Here is a 22,110-nt window from a genome sequence, read left to right on the forward strand (position 1 = left end):
ACAAAATTCTTCCAGGATGTGTTCTGGAAATTACAGGAGATCATAAAGGTGTACCAAATTCAGGTAATCAACTCTTACTTTTTCTCAGAAAATAATGTACAAAGCTAACACCAATTCTCACACAGAAAGTTACCGTTTCGCTGTCCCAGTTGTTCAGTGAGTGACGGTGGTTTTTCTGGGATAAGATATATGAAAATCTTTGAGAGGGCTTCTGCATCGCTGTCATTACTCTTTCCTCCCGCCTCACGCTTTTAGATTAAGTACCCAACTTCACTTCCATAATTTTTCCTATTTCTGCCGTAAGCAGATATTGTTCAATGAGGATACTCACTCATAGTAACCTTGAAGAGCCCAGTGCCTTCCAGAGGTATGCCAAGTATGCGGGCGGCCAGAGTGTATGTGCCTTCTAATGTGCTGGCGCCATCGATGTGGGTAACGACGCGGATGCGTTGGTTAATGGTATCCACTCTGGAAAAGGATACAGAATGCGGTGAGACGAACAATCGAGAAAAAAGAGAAAGAGATGGGAAGCGAAGTGACTTCCACTAGTCAAATGTCTGACTGTCTGAAACAGATTTAAGTGTGGTTTCCGTTGTTTGCAATATTAATCACAGTCACAAAGAATCTGGTACCTTAAATTCTGAATCTATTTTGAGGATTACAAATTAGAATCTATGGGACAGAACCGGAAGTTTTGTACTGCTAATTAATTGTGAAAGTTTCTGACAGCACAATTTGGATGAAGTTAGAGGAAGATAATTTAGCTAAGTCATAAATTTGCTTTAAAGAGAACTGTTAAGTGTTGCTGGGATTACCAAACAAAAAGGAGGGAGTGAGAGACAATATTAGCGAGTGCGTCCCCTATTTCGTGCATAATCTGTAATACTTGGAGGAACTTGTTGCATTACATTTCACCGTTAATATAACGTGTGCCTTAAATTAAGAATGTGGTTGTTTCAAACAACAGATACCGATCCTGTTAAATACGAACAACTGAAGCGTTTTATTGGACTACTACATTCGTTGTGAGAAACTTCTGATCAACGTTCCTAAACATGTGTGTCTTATAAGCGAACGTTGGTAGACGTGTTGCCACACTTTAAAAATGACGTCTGTTCAGATTTCGCGCTTTTCACATGAGAGTGGTGCACTGTGAGGATGGAAATAAGATTTGTTTCAAATACACGCTGCAACGGTCGTGGGCATTATAGTTATATAACATTGGACGTAGCGAGTTGATGTTAGTCAAGAATGCTTTTAAGGCGACAAAGACACCATTAACAGAACCTCACACAGTTTGAACACATGTGACATGGAAAACCGACACGTGTAAAAGTTCAGCGTGTGCTTCTTACAGGACTATCTTCCACCAGCTGAATAATATCTTCTAGTTCATGCACACTCTCTTCTGCAGCTCCGCAAATGACATATGACGATTCCTTCGCACTGCTCCAGTCTTTCGTAGGTTTGTACAAACACGAGTAAACACTCTTGACTTCTGGTTTTTGCGGTTGGGAAGCCGTCCACCGTATTCTTTACAAGCAGGAGAAACGCATCCTTTACAAAACCCGTACATAAATACCATATCGTCTTTCTCTAGGATTGTAAATTAGTGCGGCATGTTGAAGCGATGAAACAGAATTAGCTAAGAATTACTATTGTAATTACAGGTACAACATTCAACAGTGCAAAGTGAAGCACAGCTCTATATCCAACATCAAAACAAAAATGACATTTCCCAAAACACACTATAGCATCCAGAGCACCAACAAGTCACATGAAATCTTACCACTGTAACCAGCTGTATCTCTGTAACCAACACGAAGTTGAGCACACGTAAGATGTAATGTTTTATTCGAATGAGCCTACACTACAACCTACTAAATTATTTTCCGTTCATCATTAAACACCTTGTATGTTGACATATATGTATGTACTAACGTGTAACGAAACACATATTAGTTCAAAATGTTCAAATGTGTGTGAAATCTTATGGAACTTAACTGCTAAGGTCATCAGTCCCTATGCTTACACCTATTTAACCTAAATTATCCTAAGGACAAATACACACACCCATGCCCGAGGGAGGACTCGAACCTCCGCCGGGACCTGCCCACATGTTAATATTTTGATTATAGGTGTAATGGTATTCTTAGTGAAGACTGTACTGGTTGGCCAAGAATTCGCGAATCTGCATGAACTACCTGGTACTCCGAATTCTCTTCGGTGGGATGACTACCTTACCCGTTTTCTTATTGCCCTCTGTGATAGTACTGTAGATAATTGGAGGACATGCACTTTTTGAAAGTTACGATTTACCCTCCAGGTAACGTGGTTCGCTAATTATCTGTACTTAGGAAACCTTGTGTTACTCGGCGATTAAAGATAAATGATGTACACTGAGGCGACTAAAGTCAAGAGATACCTCCTGGTAACGCGTAGGACCCGATTTTGTCCGGCGTGGTGCAGCAACGCCACGTGCCAGGCACTCGACAAGTCGTCGGGAGTCACCTGCCTTTATAGCGTTCAAAATCGCGAAAGTGTTGCCGTTCCAGGTTTCGTGGTCGGGAGATATTGCTCTAATTGTCGAAAATATTCTTCAAAGTAATCACTGTCAATTGTGGCGCATTGATTGTGGCGCATTTTCATCCATAAAAATTCCATTGTTGTTTGGGAACATGAAATCCATGAATGGCTGAAAATGATCTCGGAGTAGCCGAACATAACCATTTCCGGTTAAGGATCGGTTCTGTTGGACCAGAGGATCCGCCCTACTCCATGTGAACACAGCCCACACCATTAGAGAGCCGCCACCAGCTGGCCCAGGGCCTTGCAGGCAACTCGAGTCCACGGCTTCGTGGGATCTGCGCCACACTCGAACCCTACCATCAGCTTTTACCAACTGAAAACGGGACTCATCTGACCGGTCCACGGTTTTCCAGTATGGTCACGAGCCCAAGAGAGACGCTCAGGAGAGTGCTGACCCACAGGCCCCCCCTCCATATCCGCGTCCAGTGACGCCTGTGGGCTGAATATGACACGACGGCCGGTCAGTACCGTTGGGCCTTTGTGGCCTGTTCGGGTGGAGTTTAGTTATAGTTCCCTGTCTGTTAGTGCTGACAACTCAACGCAAGCGCAGCTGCTGTCGGTCATTGAGTTAAGGCCGCCGGCCACTGCATTGCCCATGGTGAAAGATAAGGCCTGAAGTTTGTTATTGTCGACACACCCTTGACACAGTGGGTCTAGGAATATTGAATTCGCTAACGACTTTCGAAATGTAATATCCCATGCGTGTAGCTCCCACTACCACTCCACATTCAAGGTCTGTTAATTTCCGTCTTGCGGCCATGTGACGTTGGAAACCTTTTCACGTGAATCAACTGATTACAAATGCCAACTCCGCCAATGCAATGCCCTGTTGTAGCTTCTGTATGCCATGCGACCGTCATCTGTATAAGCTGATCAGCCAAAACTTTATAATCTTATCTTATAGCTGGTATATCGACCTTTAGGAAGCATAACAGCGGCGAAACGTCGTGACACGGATGCAGTGATGTCTTGGTCGGTCGCTGGAGAGAGCTGGCACCACACCTGCGCACACAAATCACCTATTTCTCGTAAATCCCGGGGAGGGGGGGATGATCTATGAGGCCATGTTCAGTCACATCACAGATGTGTTCGATCGGGTTCATATCTGACGAATTGAGAGACCAACGTATTATCTGGAACTCGCCACTGTGTTTCTCGATCCACTCCATCGCACTCCTGGCCATGTGACGCGTTGCACTATCTTGTCGAAAAATGCCTCTGCCCTCGGGAAACATGATAGCCATGAAGGGGTGCACGTGGTCTGCAACCAGTGGACGATACTACTTGGCCGTCATGGTTCCTTGCACGAGCTCCCCTGTATCTGCGGATGCCCACCTAAAAGTTTCCTAGAGCATAATGGAGCCACCGCCAAATTCTCTCCATCCCACAGTATACCTGTCAAGCAGCACTTGCCCTGGAAGACGGCAGATGCGCCCTCTCCCATGGGCATGATGAAGAAGATTTCGGGGTTCATCGGTCCATTCAAAGCTCTGCCAGCGCGACAACGTCCAGTTTCGATGGTTACGTGCCCATTTCAGTTGTAGATGCCGATGTCGTGGTGTTAACATTGGCGCATGCATGGGTCGCCGGCTGTGGAGGCCCATCGTTAGGAGCGTTCGGTGCACTGCGTGTCTGACACGTCTGCTTTGCCCAGCATTAAAGTCTGATGTTCGTTGCGCCATTGTTCGCCACCTGTCCTGTTCTACCAGTCTGCCCAGCCTACCACGTCCGACACCTGTAAAAGGGGTGGCCACCCAGCCCCAAGACGTCTCCACGGGGTTTCACTTTGGCTTCGCCACGTGTTCAAGACACTCACCACAGCAATCCTAGAGCGCCCGACAAATCGTGCAGTTCCATAAATGCTCGTGCCGAGCCTCCAGGGCATCATAACCTGCCTTCCGCATTCTAGACACGGGCAGCACGCTCACTCGTTCTACGTGCACCCTGCGTGTGTTTGACTAGTAGACATTCCTCGCCAGGTGATGATGATTTATACAGACAGTTGGTTAGAGGTCATACTGTTCTGGTTGATAAGACTATGTGCATATCGCTGTCCCATGACTTTCTTCACTTCAGTGTAATGTTGGCAACTGTGAATAGAAATTGTGCAGTGCAGAGCGACCAAGTAAAGCTTTCACATTGAAGCCCATATGGAAGTGAACATTAAAGAAATGGGTCAATCATCCTTTCATGAATCTTCGTATACATAAAGCGGGTCTGCTGTACAGATAAAGCGATTCACCGTAAGATCAACATTCTCATGAGCATGCATACATTCTAGTATCTTAAACTCGACGAATATGGGCTTTAGGTCCTTATTGTTCTCAGCTCCTCAGTTCATCAGTTCCAAAATAATTATTGGTCTGTGCAGGAGCCAAGGTGAGTATCTACCCCAGTCTAGGTGTAAAAGATTATTACGAGCCACATCCATCTCGAGAGAGCAGTCCTTCATGTGGAACCCATACTGCTGCTCGCGCCATGTCGAGCATGAAAGACCCTTTCCAATGGTGGACAAGCAACAGCACTGTATGCCGGTGTGCATAGGGTTTGCAGTGTTTTATGGGTCTGTCTCACCGTGAGGAGTCATCTCCTGAAGTCGCGGCTCACTGGTCTCAGTGCAAAAATCTCGATGTGGGGCTGCTTCTAAAGGCACCAGTGGCCACCCGACTTCCTTTTGGTGCACCACGCCCAACATTTTTAAATAAGAAGGTCGTGCAGACCCATATTCCTTGCACCCAAAATCAAACCGAGATTGCACGAATACCCAGCGAGCTGTACCAGGCAAGCTCGGTCTACTTCCCATAAATGATGACTAAGAAATTTTAAAGTACTCAGTGCTTTCAGCGACAGCCTTTTCACTTTCTTAAGGTGTGGCAGTAGTGTAAGTTGAGAGTCAAATGTGACCCCTTAAATCCTCACCGTTCTTTAAATGTAAGAACAGTGTACCTCAACTGTACCTCACCAGAGTTTAAAACAGAAGATGAAAGATTAAAAGGAAAACACATTGACTACTCGGTGGACAAACTGAAACCGACCTTCAGTGTCAGTTCCTCCAAACGTCGAGCAGACAGTTGCAACTGACGACTTTTTACTGCAAGCCTCGAGGTAGAATAAAAGGCACAGGCATCGTCAACAAACGAATATCACTGTACCAGATATTTAACTACTGACGTGATACTACTAATAGCAGTGGCAAAGACAGTAAAACCTAAAACAATATCTCGAGGGACACAGTTAACCTGGTCAGAGCGGTCAGAGAGGACAACGCCATCATGATACCTAAAGAAACGTGCTGAGAGCTAGGATCGTACAAAGATAGGAATCGAGAACCTCATTCACACCGAACTGCCCGACAAACTAGGTCCCCAAATAGAATAGTAGGCCTTCTAGATGTCAAAAAATATGCCCATTAGGAGATGACGTCGCCTTGAAACCTTTTGGGTCAGGTTACCAAAGATGGAGTGACTTCAGCTGAACTCACACCGAAAGTGACTAAAGAATTGCATGGATTCTAAGGCCCAGACAACCTGGCGGTTGTCCAGCATCTCTAAGCAAGTGAGGGAAGTTGCCGACGTCACACGTCTGGGATGTCAGAAAATCGTTCAAATGGCTCTAAGCACTATGGGACTTAACATCTTAGGTCAGCATTCTCTAGACTTAGAACTACTTAAACCTAACTAACCTAAGGACATCACACACATCCATGCCCGAGGCAGGATTCGAACCTGCGACTGTAGTAGTCGCACGGTTCCGGACTGAAGCACCTTGAACCGCTCGGCCACAGCGGCCGGCAAAACTTGTCTGTCGCCAGGAGTCTTCGCGACTGACCTGAAGCAAAAATGAGGTTAACAAGAGCAACAGGATTTCAATCACGATTATTTAAACGGGGTTAGGTCCAGTTTAACCTTTTCCTGTCAAGTAGGTTGTCCGGATCTTGACACATAAATACATAGATCAGCGTTAAAAGGACTTTACTCCTACCAGTCCTTGAACAACACCAAGTCTTCAGTCTTTTCATGCAGTGTCACTAGAAGTTGATTCCAGGACTTAAGTTCTTTTAACACAGAATGAAAGCGATTACACAGGGAAATAAAAGTCTAATCTCTGACCACAAATATAATGGAGAAGAAGCTGAATTTCTCTTCTTTTTTATTATTCACCATTATTTCACAGTTTTAACATGGTTGACTTAGGTGAAATGGTAGTCGCCTACGAACACAATGGGAAGATAATGAGACTTACTGAAGGCTATCCACGATGGAGCGTCCCAGTCCGGTGTGGCGGCCGTTGTCCAGGCTGAATGCGACGTCCAGCCCTCTGGAGTTGGAGCGCCACGTCAAGGGAGGCAGCTGATCCAAAGGGTCGATTGGTGGAGCGCCGATCGGTGGAAATCCTGCGCACATTGTAAGGTTTCAACAGTAAAACTGCCGTGTCTTTGGAGCTCTTTGGACTACTTATAGTGCGGTTGAGTCTAGGATGGCGAGTAGAAGCATGTGTGATTGTTGGAACTTACGAAAGTAACCAGAGCGCAAAGTAAAGAGAAGGAGAAAAATGCTACCCGCCCTTAATAACGTTTAAAATTTGTTCTGCACGAACTGTGCGAGTCAGAAACAGTGATAATATGGATATACATATATAATGAACAACTTCTCACTAGTCGTGATCGACGAAGCTAATGTAACACCTGTTAACTACGTGCATTTCACGGTCGTAACACAGTGACTTGAAGTAAGTGCCTCAGTATAGAAAACCATCGTTTCAAGCACCGAATGGTTCTCTTCTGTTCTGATAATGAGACTTTCAGAGATCGATAGCAATGCATGTCTTCGTAATGAAAAATGCGTGCAGCAGTAATACAGGGTGATTTCGTGGTGATGGCACAAATTCCCAGGGATGGTGGAGAAGGGTAAACTCGATGTGAGGCACCCTGGTCTGGGAACGACCGAGTCGAAAGGTATAAGCGAGAAACGTTCTGCTACCTCTGAGAGTGGAATCCATGTACCGGCACCGTTGTTGCTAAGATTGTAGGCTATGCAACTTTCGAGGTGGCAGTATGGACCAAAAGAAGAAAAATATAACTTGTAAACACGGGCTCTAAAATACATACCTTAAGACCTATGAGCAACTGTTCATCTTCGATTCTATGAAACACGTCTCTTCTACTTCAAGATTTTTCACAGTGTCGAAGATGAGCAAGTGCTCGAAGTCCTTAAGTAATGTGACTTAGAGCCCATGTTTACTACACCTTTTTCTCTTGTTTTCGTCCATACAACCCTCTCTAAAAGCTGCCTGCCCTGCAATCTTAGCAAAAGAAGTACCGATATATGTAATCCGTTGTCAGGGGTATCAAAAGAATTTTCGCAAACCCTTTGCTTTCCATATTGTTGGAGGAGGTAGTATCGACCAAAACAAGGGAAAAAGGTCTAGTAAACATGGCTGTAAAATGCATACCTTAAAAGCTAAGGGCACTCGCTCAGTACAAGAGGTGTGTATTCGTTCAGTACACAAGGTGTTTCAAAAAGTACTTTACAACTTTAAAAATTCATATAAATTTATTGAAAGAAGATATAAAGCTTGGTTAAGTGTTATTTTGTAGTGTAATCCATAAAGTGTTTTTTTTTTTTTTTTTTTTTTTTTTTTTACATTAAACTAAAGTTGTATGTGGCTTCCATTGGCTATCCTGTTCACATCCCATCGGAAGTCAATTTCTTCCCAAAGTCGCTCTAACATTGCAGGTCTAACTTGCTCAGTGGCGGCGTAAGTTCTTGGTCTAAGTTCAGGAGAGAAGCTCACACAGGAGGCACAAACACGATATCCTTGAAGAATCCCCATAAAAGAGTAGAGTGGTGTCAGGTTTGGGGAACGTGGGGGCCATGCAATTGGCATATCACTGCCAGTCCATTGATACGGAAAGCGGTCACTGAGAAAACCCCAGACATCAGCCATGTAGTGGAGTGGTGCACCATCTTGCATGAAGCAAACATTTCGTTCTTGGTCATCCTCGTCGATCTGTGGCATCACAACTTGTTGACAAAACATTGCCTCACTCGCTCAACGACGTCGTCAGATGTGCTTGGACGACCTGACAATTTCCCATGTTTTACTGAGCACCCAGTTTCTACAAAACATTTATGCCACTCGTAAATTGTAGGCCTGCTAGGAGGATCTTTAGAGTACTTGGTACGGAAATCACGCTGAACTGCTATCGCCGACTTCGATTCTTCAAACGAAAACTAAAAGCTAGCACGCTCGGGTCCAGTGAAGGCAGCCATCTTTAACGCAACTGCCGCTAGCGCTCCTTACGGTGCAATGCGGTACTAGTGAACTACGCGAGACAAAACTTGATGTATAATGTGTGTGTGTGTATCAGAGTGGCGAAGATGAACAAGTGCTCGTAGCTGTTACGGTATGCACTACAGAGTCCATGTTCACTAGAATTTTTTGCTTTGAATTATCGTTGGTGTCATATCCTCGAACAGTGATCATTCGTCCAGGTACAGCCTGCGTAACTCACTGATGAGAAATGTAAACTGTTTTTGTTCGTAACGCTTATGGCGCTCGCACTGGCATTCATTCATCGATTCATACATGACTCACTGCTTCGGCCACATATGCCGTGGACGTCTGTACGGTCTTGCAAATGTGATATAATTTACTGATACGTTACAGTCAAAATTATTGGTGAAGGTATTGTTGTCTCTACAGAAAAATATGAGCACAAGGTTCGCGTAAGACTGACAGTGCTAACTAAATAGGTGTTATATCAGCACATGAAAAGTGTTTCCAAAATGTACGTGAGTCGCTTCAAAATTTAACTGTTTGTGCTAATATTTTCTATAGTGTGCACCTGAACTTATCGTAAGCGGAATTTTATTCCAACATTAACGTAGCGCTCCAGGTCGTTTGCAGTAGTTGGAGCAACGTAGTCTTTTCAGTCTTGAAGAAGGACTGCAATGTAACGACAGGAGTGTATCTACTTACCAGTGGCGAGTAGAGGCACGGCCTCCTGTAGACCCTGTCGCCGACATTCCGCGACGTTTTGTTCATCGTCAGCACACGTCTTGATGGCCAGAGGTACCACTGTAACAGAATAACGGAGCTCTCTAAAGAAATATGCGTTTGTCTGAAATTTCCACACCATTAAATATCATCGATACCTTCTGTGGTCAAAAGAAACCCACTTTCCTCATGTAACACAGGGTAGTAAACTATCAGCGTTGTAATGCTGCCTGTTCAACAGGATCTGTATTAGGCTGTATCTAGCAGTTGTTCGTTGTAACGTGTGTGAGAGAAGCATGTATGTTGTTATTACTGATGTTTGATTCGTATACGTGATTTGACTGTCTTTTTTTTTAAATCTACCTATGTCCCTTCAAAGGATAACGCAGTGCGGATTAAATGAGCTGTTTCAGTTGTATCAGTGAAACACCCTTTAGTAGTATGTAGTATTACAACAGACTTAATCAGGCGCATCAGTCTGTTGTTCCAAGATCCAAACCCAACATTCTTCCTAATTTGTGTGAGTACCAATGGGTTCTCATCCTCATAAAGGATATTTATTACCAATGGGTTGTGCAGAAGCCGTAATTACTGTTTTTCATCAACACATTTATGGACTTTCACCATTTCGAGGTGATACTGATAAGACGAACTCCTTACGAAAAGTCCTAGTCATTGCAAGGTCCTCCCTGTTATGAAAAACACTGTCGACGGACGTCAAAATGGCTAAGAGGTAGAGGATCGTGTTCACGAAAGCTCAGGGAAACAAACAGAATAATGACCACATGAGACCTCAAATGACTTAATGCGTCTAAGGCAAGCAACTGGGAAAATAATTTACAAAAAATGTTCAAATGTGTGTGAAATCTTATGGGACTTAACTGCTTAGGTCACCAGTCCCTAAGTTTAGACAATACTTAACCTAAGTTATCCTAAGGACAGACACACACACCCATGCCCGAAGGAGGACTCGAACCTCTGCCGGGACCTGGCGCACAGTCCATGACTGCAGCGCCCTATACCGCTCGGCTAATCCCGAGCGACAATAATTTACAAAAAACATAAAATTAATATAGAGGAGAAGAAGTGTTGCGTGGCTATAGCCGACTTGGATCACTATAATGTGAGGATAGGGACCCTTTGCACATGGGACGTGCGGTATCTAAATTCTTAATAAATATAATGGCAAATTATATTTTAAAAAATCAACCCTCGTGGTCGTGATGTACTAAAGTAATTGAAATTAAATGTAGGTGTAAATGAAACCAATAGTGTCCAGCATTGTTACCGACCCCTTAAACAGCAGTCTCCCGTGTTCACATCTGATTATGTCGGCGGCCGGTGGAAGAGTCACTTCTACCCTCTAATGGACATGAGTGAGTGTCTGCCATCGAAATATTCGCCCAAAAGGCTATTTTGCAGAAGCGAAATGGTGAAATATTGCAAGCTGGAGTACGTAATTCAGATACTGCATTGTCAAAGCAAATAAATTTCAGGTAATTTCAGTAAAATACGGTGAGGCCCCTCCTACTGACGTGTCGCAAAGTGAACAGTTAGACCGTGGTTGAAAATTATTTTGTTCTCTTAGGAAGTAATAATTTGTTCCTGAAGCTAATAACTTGCACTCTTTCGTGTGCTAACACAGGATAGAGGGAAGACAGGGGCTCACAGGTCAGTCTGCAATTTGTGCCAAACACTGGCATAGGACACCTACGAGAGGCGCGGATTTTGAGACTCGATAGGAGGCTCGTGGCAGGAAACTCAAGGATACACGGGGGTCCGGTTAACGCTATGTATTTGCAGTCACACGAACTACTACGTACACTGACGGCTAATTCTAAACATTAGAAAAAACAAAGGATACAACTGTTTTCAAGACAGAGTCTGTGAAGTGAGAACTAGCAGAAATAGCAATCACTGGCTGCATTGTATGGAACGAAGTTTAAGAACAGCAATCCATGTGAGAAAAGTAGACTTGTCGGATCTTAACTGAGTATGGCGATGAGCGACGTGGAGTTCGTGACCGGACGATCTCACTGAGAACGACCCTTGAATAAAAACATCTTGGTTTTTTAAAGGATTGCGGTGGCGTACTATTTCTTTCTCCCTACAGCCAGCCCTCAGGTCTACCGGCACTTTACAGGCTCCAGCCAACCTGAAGAGTCGCTCTCCTCCTCCAGGGAACCTCTGGCCAACCGCATTCGGATTCCTTCCCTTCTCCTACTCAGCAGGTAGGGATGTCTTCGGCCTTTACGTCAGCAAACCTCAAGTTTGGTATCAACAGCGTTCAGCTGAAATCCAAACGTCGCTGCGACCCCAGTAACTACAGTGTTTTCGTCCCCAGATCTCGCTCTGAGGCGTCTTGTGAGTGGGAACCTCTGTTACAGCACTCTGACCTGTGTGAACCGACTGACGTTGTGGTTCTCAGGGACAAGTATCAAGCTAGCTTGCCGTCTTTGCTAAAACGTGCCTCCTTGTGACCATCTTCTACTGTGACACCTTAGAACAACTTCTAGGCGGTGGATAGAGTTACCATCTAAATCTCTGAGTTGATACTTCTCCCCTGGGACACTTTCCCAAAGCGTCTGGAATTCTCACGGCTTTACCGTCACTATTTACCTTAGGAAAGCAGAGACACAATACAGAAAGCTGACAAAAGTGGCAGCATTTAGATTATCGACCTTAAAGTGCTCTTGCTAGCTTCCAACACCCTTGAGCTTCACAAGTCATTATAGCGTCAGTATATGATAACTCTTACTGGAATGTAAAATCGGTTTACAGTTTATGTATCTATGACGCCCGCATCTCGTGGTCGTGCGGTAGCGTTCTCGCTTCCCACGCCTGGGTTCCCGGGTTCGATTCCCGGCGGGGTCAGGGATTTTCTCTGCCTCGTGATGACTGGGTGTTGTGTGATGTCCTTAGGTTAGTTAGGTTTAAGTAGTTCTAAGTTCTAGGGGACTGATGACCATAGATGTTAAGTCCCATAGTGCTCAGAGCCATTTGAACCATTTTTTTGTATCTATGACTGTACATACTCAGTGACAATACAGTATAGAAATATTTTAAAATCGTCCTTGCCTTTGTGCGCCATACAGTAAGTTTTAAATGTATAGGGTTGTGTGGGCGAAGCGATTCTCACAGCGCCCATGGTATTCTCGATAAAGTCACACTTGCCATCGGAGTCATTTTAAACGGTGGAGCCGCTCAGGGAGCTCAGCGTTCCTTTGAGGGGTGCGGCTGGCGAACCCGGGTTCTCGGGACTGGAGACTGGTGACAGCTGCCAGTCCTCTGTGGATAACGGCAAGCAAGCTCTGGACGTGCTCCAGCCACCAGGCGGTGGAACGGTGTGTGTCACAACGAACGGGTGACCTTGCTTAGCTATCCGCATCGCGAGGATGGTCAAAATTTCTATTTTAATCTCAAGGTGGATTTGGTCCCAATTAGATACTAGCAAGCACGTTCTGTAGCTTCTACGCAATATCTTCTATGCAGTCAGCCGCACCTCGGTTGTACACTTGTGCGCAAAACTCCAGGACGAAAGTAACTTTCGCACGATGTGTCATTGCCAAATAACGTAGCACGATGAAACTTGGATCATACATACAAATAACAGCTGTAGTACAGAAGGTAAATGAAAGAAATACTTTTATTTGGATACAATAATTACGTTCGAGTTACCTTGATTTCTTGTGGCCCTCTCGACATTAAAAAATGTGTGACATAGTCCTCAGTAGGGTGAGTGATCATCAAGGACAGAAGGGCACGCTCTGAAAGACGCCCACGTGCCGGCCACATGGTCGGTAAGGCGTTCTTGTCATTGGGTGTCCTGTTTCTCCACCCGCGTGTGGTTGACAGGTGCTGCATGGTCGCTGGAGCATGTCGCCGTGCTGAAGCACGTCTGCCCAATGTATCCCAGACGTACTCGATGCGATTTGAGCGAGGGGAGACGGCAAGGTTAGTCCATTCGCCGTATACCCTCTTATTCCAAGAGCGCCTCCCTTTGCCCTTTTCGATGAGGTGAGGCATTTTCATCCACAAAAATGAATTCAGCGCCGAATGAAGCCCCGAACAGAAGCACTTCGGGAAGGAGAACAGTGTCATGGTAACGTTGACTTGTGACTGTAGTGTGTTCAGTCACTTTGAGCTCAGTGCGGCCACACAACCGTCCCCAGAATCCGAGCACTGTACGAAACTCAACAGTCCAAAGCGATGAGGTCTAAAATAGTCAGACCATTGCTCTGACTGTTGGATCAGACGTTTACCATATCTTCGTTGGTACAATGTTGACGTCTACCTGAGGGAACCGGCGAGTCTCACATAAAACCACCAGTCTGCTGAGTGTAGCCGCCACGGAGGAACGACAGTGAAAGAAAACAAAACGAGGAAAATCGTTAAGATGGCTTCCATACAACAGTGGAACTTCATGGGGTTTGGGAGACGTGTGGAGGACCTACATCTATTGCCTTAGGGTAGAACATCAGGGCCAACAAAACCATCGCGTTCGACGATCTTGCTGGGTGAATTGCGTGTCCCCATTAGTAGCCATATGCGGATATGTCCAGAATCATGTCGAAGGTGATCATTTCTCTCTTCCAGGCGTTATGGTTTGTGGAGGCATACTATTGCGTGGCAATACAGACCTCGAAATCTTTGAAAATGGTATCCTCGCTGTTCACCGTTATTGGGATGATGTAGTCGTTCCCCTGGGTGTCTTTTCAGGGAAGCAACCACCCGTTATGGATGAAAACTTCAGTATTATGGCTCAAAATGAGCGATCTCATCGAGGAGCACAACAGGAGTAGATTTTTGAACGAGAGGATATCCGGGAAATGGACTTCTCTGGCAGTTATTCCTACTTAAATCGTATGGAACACGTGTGTGATGCGTTGGAGGTACGTACTGCAGCACATCCACATGCACCAACGACCAAACCGAGCGAGGTGGCGCAGTGGTTAGCAGACTCGACTCGCATTCGGGACGACGATGGTTCAATCCCGCGTCCGGCCATCCTGATTTAGGTTTTCCGTGATTTCCCTATATCGCTCCAGGCAAATACCGGAAAAGTTCCTCCGAAAGGGCATGGCCGACTTCCTTCCCCATTCCTTCGCTAACCCAACAACCCAACCAACGACCATCCAGTGACTGTCAGCCGCTCTGCTGGGGGAATGGAGCGTCCTAGCACGAGAACTCCTTACCACACCACCGCCAGCGTGGGAGAGCGCTGCAGTGCACAAGTTTTCCTCCGAGGTGACGACACACTCTGCTGTGAAACACTTCCCGCCTTTTGTAGTGTCGAGGGGCCATCATAAATCGGAATTACTTCAGTGTAATTATCGTCTTTGAATAAAAGTCTCGTTGGGTATTCATTCAGTCACCTGCTGTACTATAGTAGTTCCTTGCATTTGCGGTCAAAGTTTCAACGAGCTATGCTGCTTGGCAGAGACACACCATGCGCTAGTTACTTTCGTCCTTAATTTTTCCACACCATTATTAAGTTTTCCACACCATTGCATGAGGAATACCCAGCTAAGCGGGTCTCTGTCTGGGTAGACACTTACTCCCCTAGATGCTCGTGAGATTTCGATGTAGCCTACAGCCGTTTTCCTTTACTCCCAGCTGTTTCATAGGTCCACTGGGCAGTGTTAACACCTAAAAAGACGTCATAGGGCTGGTCCACCTTAGACGTCTGTGAAGGCGAAAGATAGCTGTAATAGTAACGGGCCGCTACTGTGCTAGGTGGTGTACTTCTTACTGCTACAGGTATAGGAGGGTCTTCTGAAAAACTGTCACATTTATATACCCACATAGCTCTCGAGAGACTTTCACCGCAAATGAAATCTATCAAGAGGATGCGCAATGCTGCCCTCGTATTCAAGACACTGAGGGCTACCCAAGCAAACAACTTCCTAAGTGATAAGCGTCCTGGAGAATACGCTGTCACCTGTGCAGTGCACACTGGTCTCAGTTACTGTAAAGGAATTGTGTCATTCGCGATATTATGGACATATAGTTGATACCAAAGGAGTCAAAGAGTGAAACAGCAAATGGATAGGGGGAGGTGTCGCTAGAGAACCGAATTTCGAGAGGAGGGTTCGTGGCGAGCCTGTGAAGGTGAAAGATAGCTGTAATAGTAACGGACCGCTACTGTGCAAGGTGGTGTACTTCTTACTGCTACAGGTGTAGGAGGGTCTTCTGAAAAACTGTCACATTTATATACCCACATAGCTCTCGAGAGACTTTCACCGCAAATGAAATCTATCAAGAGGACGCGCAATGCTGCCCTCGTATTCAAGACACTGAGGGCTACCCAAGCAAACAACTTCCTAAGTGATAAGCGTCCTGGAGAATACGCTGTCACCTGTGCAGTGCACACTGGTCTCAGTTACTGTAAAGGAATTGTGTCATTCGCGATATTATGGACATATAGTTGATACCAAAGGAGTCAAAGAGTGAAACAGCAAATGGATAGGGGGAGGTGTCGCTAGAGAACCGAATTTCGAGAGGAGGGTTCGTGGCGAGCCTCAGAAATCATTGTCTTTCCTCCTCACTTTCAGCCTACCGAAGTTGCCTGCGTATATTTCAGCAGCCTTTGTTCGTCTTCAGGTGAGGCAACAAAACGGCTGACACGTTGGTGTGTAGAATGACTTTCCCAAGAGCATCATCCACATATTTCTGAAGTTAGCTAGAACTGACAAGTGCCACAATATTGCACAATCAGCTTAACAGCTCATGCATTCAGTTTGTTGATAGGAATAATACACAGAAGAGTGGAAAACAAACTGGGGGATATGCCATATGACGAGCAGTTTGCTTTCAGGAAAGACAAAGGAACCGGAGAGCCATTTCCGACGTCGCGACCGATAATGGAGGCGAGGCTAAAGAAAAATTAAGACACATTCATAGGCTTTGTCGACCTGGAAAAAGGGTTCGACAGTGTCAAATGGTGCAAGATATTCGAAGTTCTCAGAAAAATAGGGGTAAGCTACAGGGAAAGACGGGTAATATACAATATGTACCAGAGCCAAGAGAGAACAGTAAGAGTGGAAGACCAAGAACGACGTGCTCTGATTGAAAAGGGTTTCCATCTATACATCGAAGAAGGAATGACAGAGATAAAAGAAACATTCAAGAGTGGAATTAAAATTCAGGGCGAAAGGGTATCAATGACAAGATTCACTGATGGCATTGCTATCTTCAGGGAAAGTGAAGAAGAATTAGTGGATGTGTTGAATAGAATGAACGGTCTAATGAGTACAGCATATGGTTGTATGGTAGTGAAACATGGACTGTGAGGAAACTGGAAAAGAAGAGAACCGAAGCATTCGAGATGTGGTGCTACAGACGAATGTTGAAAATTACGTAAACTGATCAGGTAAGGAATGAGGAGGTCTCCAGAGAACCAGCGAGGAACGGAATATATGAAAGACATCTACTGACACATCAACGATTTACTTCCACCGTACTAGATGGAGATGACGGCAGAGATTGAAATACAACGAGGAAATATCTGAGGCCGTAGGTTGCGAGTGCTACTCCGAGATGAAGAGGTTGGCACAGGAGAGGAATTGTCGTCGAGGGGGTGCACCAAACCATTTACAACACTCATCATTTAATTAAAAGTAAAAAAGAGTACCCAAGCCAATGCTCTCCTTTCAGTGTCAAAATTTCGATCACAGCACCGTCGGTCGTAACCTTCAGAGGCCTTGTGGACGATGACGTTCCGCGGGCCATGACCAGGCACTCAATGTACTGCCACACTCATGTGTGTCAACTGGTCACAAACCCTCCCAGTTTGGAGCAAGGAATGCCCTGTCTTCGCGAAAGAGAAAAACATACAGGAGACTAAAATCGTCCAACGGATCTCCTACTCTTACATGAAGAACGTCTGTAACGGCACAAAGCCAGCATCTTTTGTCAAGTTGCTTGGGTCAGAACTGAAGCATCCTGTACATAAGACTAGTGTCGGCACCCACAATAAGACAGCTAAGCAGAGGACACCAACCTGCACCTGTACATGCAGCTGCACCCGTCCATCGATGGTCCGTCAACCGTGCCTCTCTACCACTGAAATAATGGTCGTTACTCTCACGGCAGACAGTAGAAGAGACCTGCAAATTTTTTTTTCTTTTAAAACGGCCTTGCCACTGTACCCGGAATCCGAGCACTAGGACGAAACCAAACAGGCCAAAGCGATTAGTTCTAAAACAGTCAGACCGTGGCCCAGACTGTGGGATCAATCGTTTACCATATTGTCGATGTCTATTGAGGGAACCGGAGAGTCTCGCATAAAACCACCACTCTGGTGGAGGAACGACAGTAGGAAAAAAAAAAAAAACACAGGAAAACCTTTAAGACCGCTCTCATACTACAGTGGAACTGCACAGGGGTCGGGACCCATGTGGAGCACCTACATCTATTGCCTTTGGGTAGGACAATGCTTACAAGAGACGCAGTTTAAATTCTCTTATGCCCCTGAGCTACTTGCTTACATTCTGCAAAGAAATGACAATATGAGAGGAGAAAGAGCAAACGGCGCCCACCACTCCTCAATTCTCTCCCTCACGACCAGCCCACACGTGGCCGCTGTAGGAGTCCACGTTTCGCCATCAGTTGACAGTCAGTCCACTATGGCAGACCCCCTGCGAAGTGGTACCGGAGAAGGTACCTGTGACCTCCTTACTCGGGTGCCCCACACTTCGTCCACTGTGCTAAGTTTCACACACACACACACACACACAAAATGTACTTCGGAGCTCTGCCCCCACCTGCCCCTGACGTAAGGCAACTGAGAGGCTACACACGTCCTGAGGTGTGTGTTTGTTGATCGTGGGAACACGACTTCAGGACTGCAAAAGCGTCTTCCACTGCCACCCGTTTGTCGGTATGTTCTCCGGCCTTGGCACGCGCAACAGTGTATGCCTGTCTGTGACGCTTTACCTACGTTTAGATTTGCACAGAGGCTCTCCTTCCTTTCGCATTTGCTTTCGAACATGACTGTCGAGCCACGGCGGGTCCTTCCCACAGCCCGCAACTTTGATCAGCTCATACTTGTCTAAGGCGTACTGTACAATTCTCTTGATGTTTGTCCATTGATACTCAGCGAAGTTAGTGGTGCAAATGAAATTTGCTTGCTGACCGGGAAGGTAATCCGAAATGCTTCTTGTTGCTCTTGCCATGTAGAAATATTTTCCTGGCTTTCTTTGTATTCCTACTGAAAGCCGCATTCAGTGTCAAAGAATAACGCTGAGAATTAAGGCTTATAAGGTAAGGAATCGTGAGGTTCGCCGCAGAATCTGTGAAGAAATGTGAGTGTGTAAGACGCTGACAAGAAGAAGGGACAGGAAAATAGGACATATGTTAAGACATCGGGGAATAGCTACCATGGTACTAGAGGGAGATGTAGAGGGTAAAATCTGTAGAGGGAGACAGCGACTGATATGTGTCCAGCAAGTAATTGCGGACTTTGGGTGCAAGATCTCCACTGAGTCCAAGAAGTTGACGCAGGAGAGGAATTCGTGGCTAGCCGGATCAAACCAGTCAGAAGATTGATGAGTCAAATACTAAAACGTATGTTTGACTGTGTATATGTGAGTATGTGTATGTATATATGTTCCAAATCACCTCCTAAACCACTGCACCGATTTCGATCAGACTTGATACATGTATTCCTTACTGTCAAGTAACAATCGCAGTCGGAATAAGAACTACCTTTCATTGTGGTTCAGGAGGTATATACGTCATAAACACTGAAATGCGTGAAAATCTAGCGCATCGTGCATTACGTTTAAATTTCTTACTTCTATCCTACTCACTCTATTCGCAATAAATTTCTCAGATAGTCTACACACATGCCGCTAAACGCGCCTTCAAAGTTATATCACGATACCACACATATCTCAGGACACATGATGTAAATACTGCAATGCGTGAAAAAAATACCGCATCACGTATGGAGTTTTAATAATTTATTCTTTACTTCTACTGACATTGATACAGTTGTGTCAAGTTAACGAAAAGTCTGACACCTAGTAGCGCTTCTTACGGATTTCAAGTGCGAAGTACAAGTATCTGTAGGCGAAAGCAATGATCGTCTATAGAGCTATGAAGAGGCGTTGCCGCAGAGAGTTATACAAAATCGCATTGTACACATGCGAGGGAACTGTACTTATACGTTTATACATTATGCGTATTTCTTTGTACAACTGGTCGTTACTAATAGAAAACTAGCCAAATGAATAGAAGGGCAATGACGGGTTTGTCAGCTAATATACTGTATAAAACGGGTATTCCCTTCGAACTTCAGGACGAAGTTTTGAGACACATTCTGCTACTTGAATCCCACATGTTTGCATGTTCTCGAGCTGAACTACATATACTAGCCTTCGATTTGGCACAACCAGAAGGAATTAAATATATACCTAAACTGGGATAGCAGGTAAACAGTATTATTATAGATTCTGAATTGTCTTTGCACCATGCAGAAGCTACTTCGGCAAATTTAGCCTTTGGGTTCAACAAAGCTATCATGAAGTTTTTTAACTTAATTGTGATTTAGGAGACAAAAATAGTTTTCTGGCTACGCTGACATTCAGTATGGTTGAGACAAGCCTATTGGCAGCGCAAAAACCTTACCAGATCACTGCACGAAAAAGGAAGCAATAGGTGGGTTGGTTCAAATGGCTCTGAGCACTATGGGACTTAACTTCTGAGGTCGTCAGTCCCCCAGAACTTAAAACTGCTTAAACCTAACTAACCGAAGGAGATCACACACATCCATGCCCGCGGCAGGATTCGAACCTGCGACGGTAGCGGTCGCGCGGTTCCAGACTGAAGCGCCTAGAACCGCTCGGCCACCCCGGCCGGCCAATATGTGGGGCTACAAGAAGTGCACAGAGGTGATTTTTAATTTGGAGCTCCAACTGGTCCAAATTTACAATTTTAGACAGTGACTGGATGAGTAGTCATTTGTTCGATCAATGAATGGAGCACTTTTTCGGAACTGTCACACCTGATTCTAACCGAAAGGTGTTACTAATACTGAAGGGACATGAAACGCATACGAAATACTACAAACTCTAACTCTAGCTACATATAGGCGTGTAATCGTTTTTTGCTTGCCTCGACGCAACATTCAAAAGCTCTAGACACCAGACTTTGCACTTTCTGATCCACCTGCAGTTACTACAACCCAGCAGCTGACAGTCGCCTTCGTACAAATCCTGACAGCAGTATCAGTCAGACCGCGGGTGCTCAGCTGCTAGGCGAGTGTTGTGGCGGGGCTGCAATCGTACATAATGCCGTCAGTGGCTTTCGCAAAACTACAATCTGGCAATGGCATCGACACATTTTTCAAATATCGGACTTCTCGGTGATGAAATCCAATCCACAATCGTGAACTAAATATGAGGATGAAGAAATGACTCGGCAGATAATTCAAGAACTCCCGGGAACATTGAGGCAGACTAATGGAAATGATGCACGCCTTCATCCAACTCCCACAAAATAACGCTGTAGTAGGGGAGCGCCAGTGGGCTCGCACGATACCCCGCCTGTTACAAATCTGCAAAAGAGAAATACACTGGCGGAGTGAGGAAATTTTGGGAATACATTGGTCTAGGTAACATATTTAAGTGATTAACATTGCAAGAAGACATGTTAATGTAAGCTGAGAGATAAGCCACTGCAAATGTGAAATGCTGGTATATCAATAGCCACTAATACCGCTGCAGAACATTGAATGCAAGAATGCAAACGTCCATGCATGGCGTTGTACAGGTGCCAGATGTCAGTTTGTGGGATTGAGTTCCAAGCCTGTTGCACTTGGTCGCTTACTACACGGACGGTTAATGCCCTTCGTGGATGATGCTGATATTGCCGTTCGATGACGTCCCTAATAACGTCAACAACACGTCGGCATTCCATATAGCATGTTGGGTCACAAGAACGGAATGTCAGCGAGCTTTATCCCGTTGGAAAACACCCCATGGAATGCCGTTCGTGAATGACAGCAAAACAGGTCGTATCATCTGACTGACGTACCATTTTTCAGTCAATGTGCGTGAGATAACCAGGAGAGCGTTCCTGCTGTGAAACGAGATCGCACCCCGGATCATAACTCCAACAGTGTGGGTCGAGTGAGTCTAGCACGCAGAATGCTTGGTTGCAGGCCCTCGGCTGGCCTCGTTCTAACCAACACCCGGCCATCACTGGCACCGAGGCAGAACCGGCTTTCATCAGGAAACACGGCACATCTCCACCCTGCCGTCCAGTGAGCTGTCGCTTCGCACCACTCATGCCGTAAATGAGGTTGGTTGGGGGTCAGTGGAATGGAATGCACGCCGCGGGCTGTCTGGCTCGCAGCTGTCCTTAAAGTAAGCGAATTGTATCAGTTCGTTGTGTCACCGTGGTGCTAATTGCTGCTGTAAATGCAGTACGATGCACCAGAGCTGTATACGGAATACAATGGTCTTCCTTTTCGGTAGCACCACGTGTCCAGTTCCCAGATGATAGCACAGACACTTT

General features: G+C 45.5%; 1 protein-coding gene across 1 annotated transcript; it reads right to left on the reverse strand.

Moving 5' to 3' along the window:
- Window positions 1–314: 314 nt before the first annotated feature.
- On the reverse strand, window positions 315–6,992 carry LOC126416820 (putative beta-carotene-binding protein). Its single transcript, XM_050084704.1, has 2 exons — window positions 6,832–6,992; window positions 315–468 (listed from the first exon to the last, which is right to left on the reverse strand). Exons 1-2 carry the CDS (start codon window positions 6,990–6,992, stop codon window positions 315–317), a joined length of 315 nt encoding a protein of 104 aa, XP_049940661.1.
- Window positions 6,993–22,110: the final 15,118 nt, after the last annotated feature.

This window comes from Schistocerca serialis, chromosome 8 (genome assembly GCF_023864345.2).
Source record: "Schistocerca serialis cubense isolate TAMUIC-IGC-003099 chromosome 8, iqSchSeri2.2, whole genome shotgun sequence".
In the NCBI taxonomy this organism is placed as follows: Eukaryota; Metazoa; Arthropoda; class Insecta; order Orthoptera; family Acrididae; genus Schistocerca; species Schistocerca serialis.

What these genes read in the sequence shown, in the direction of transcription:
- LOC126416820 (XM_050084704.1), bottom strand. Translation starts at nt 6,992, where the DNA reads ATGTGCGCAGGATTTCCACCGATCGGCGCTCCACCAATCGACCCTTTG. An exon ending in TCCATCGTGGATAGCCTTCA is followed by an intron (nt 469 to 6,831) that starts GTAAGTCTCATT and finishes ATCCTTTTCCAG; the next exon opens with AGTGGATACCATTAACCAAC.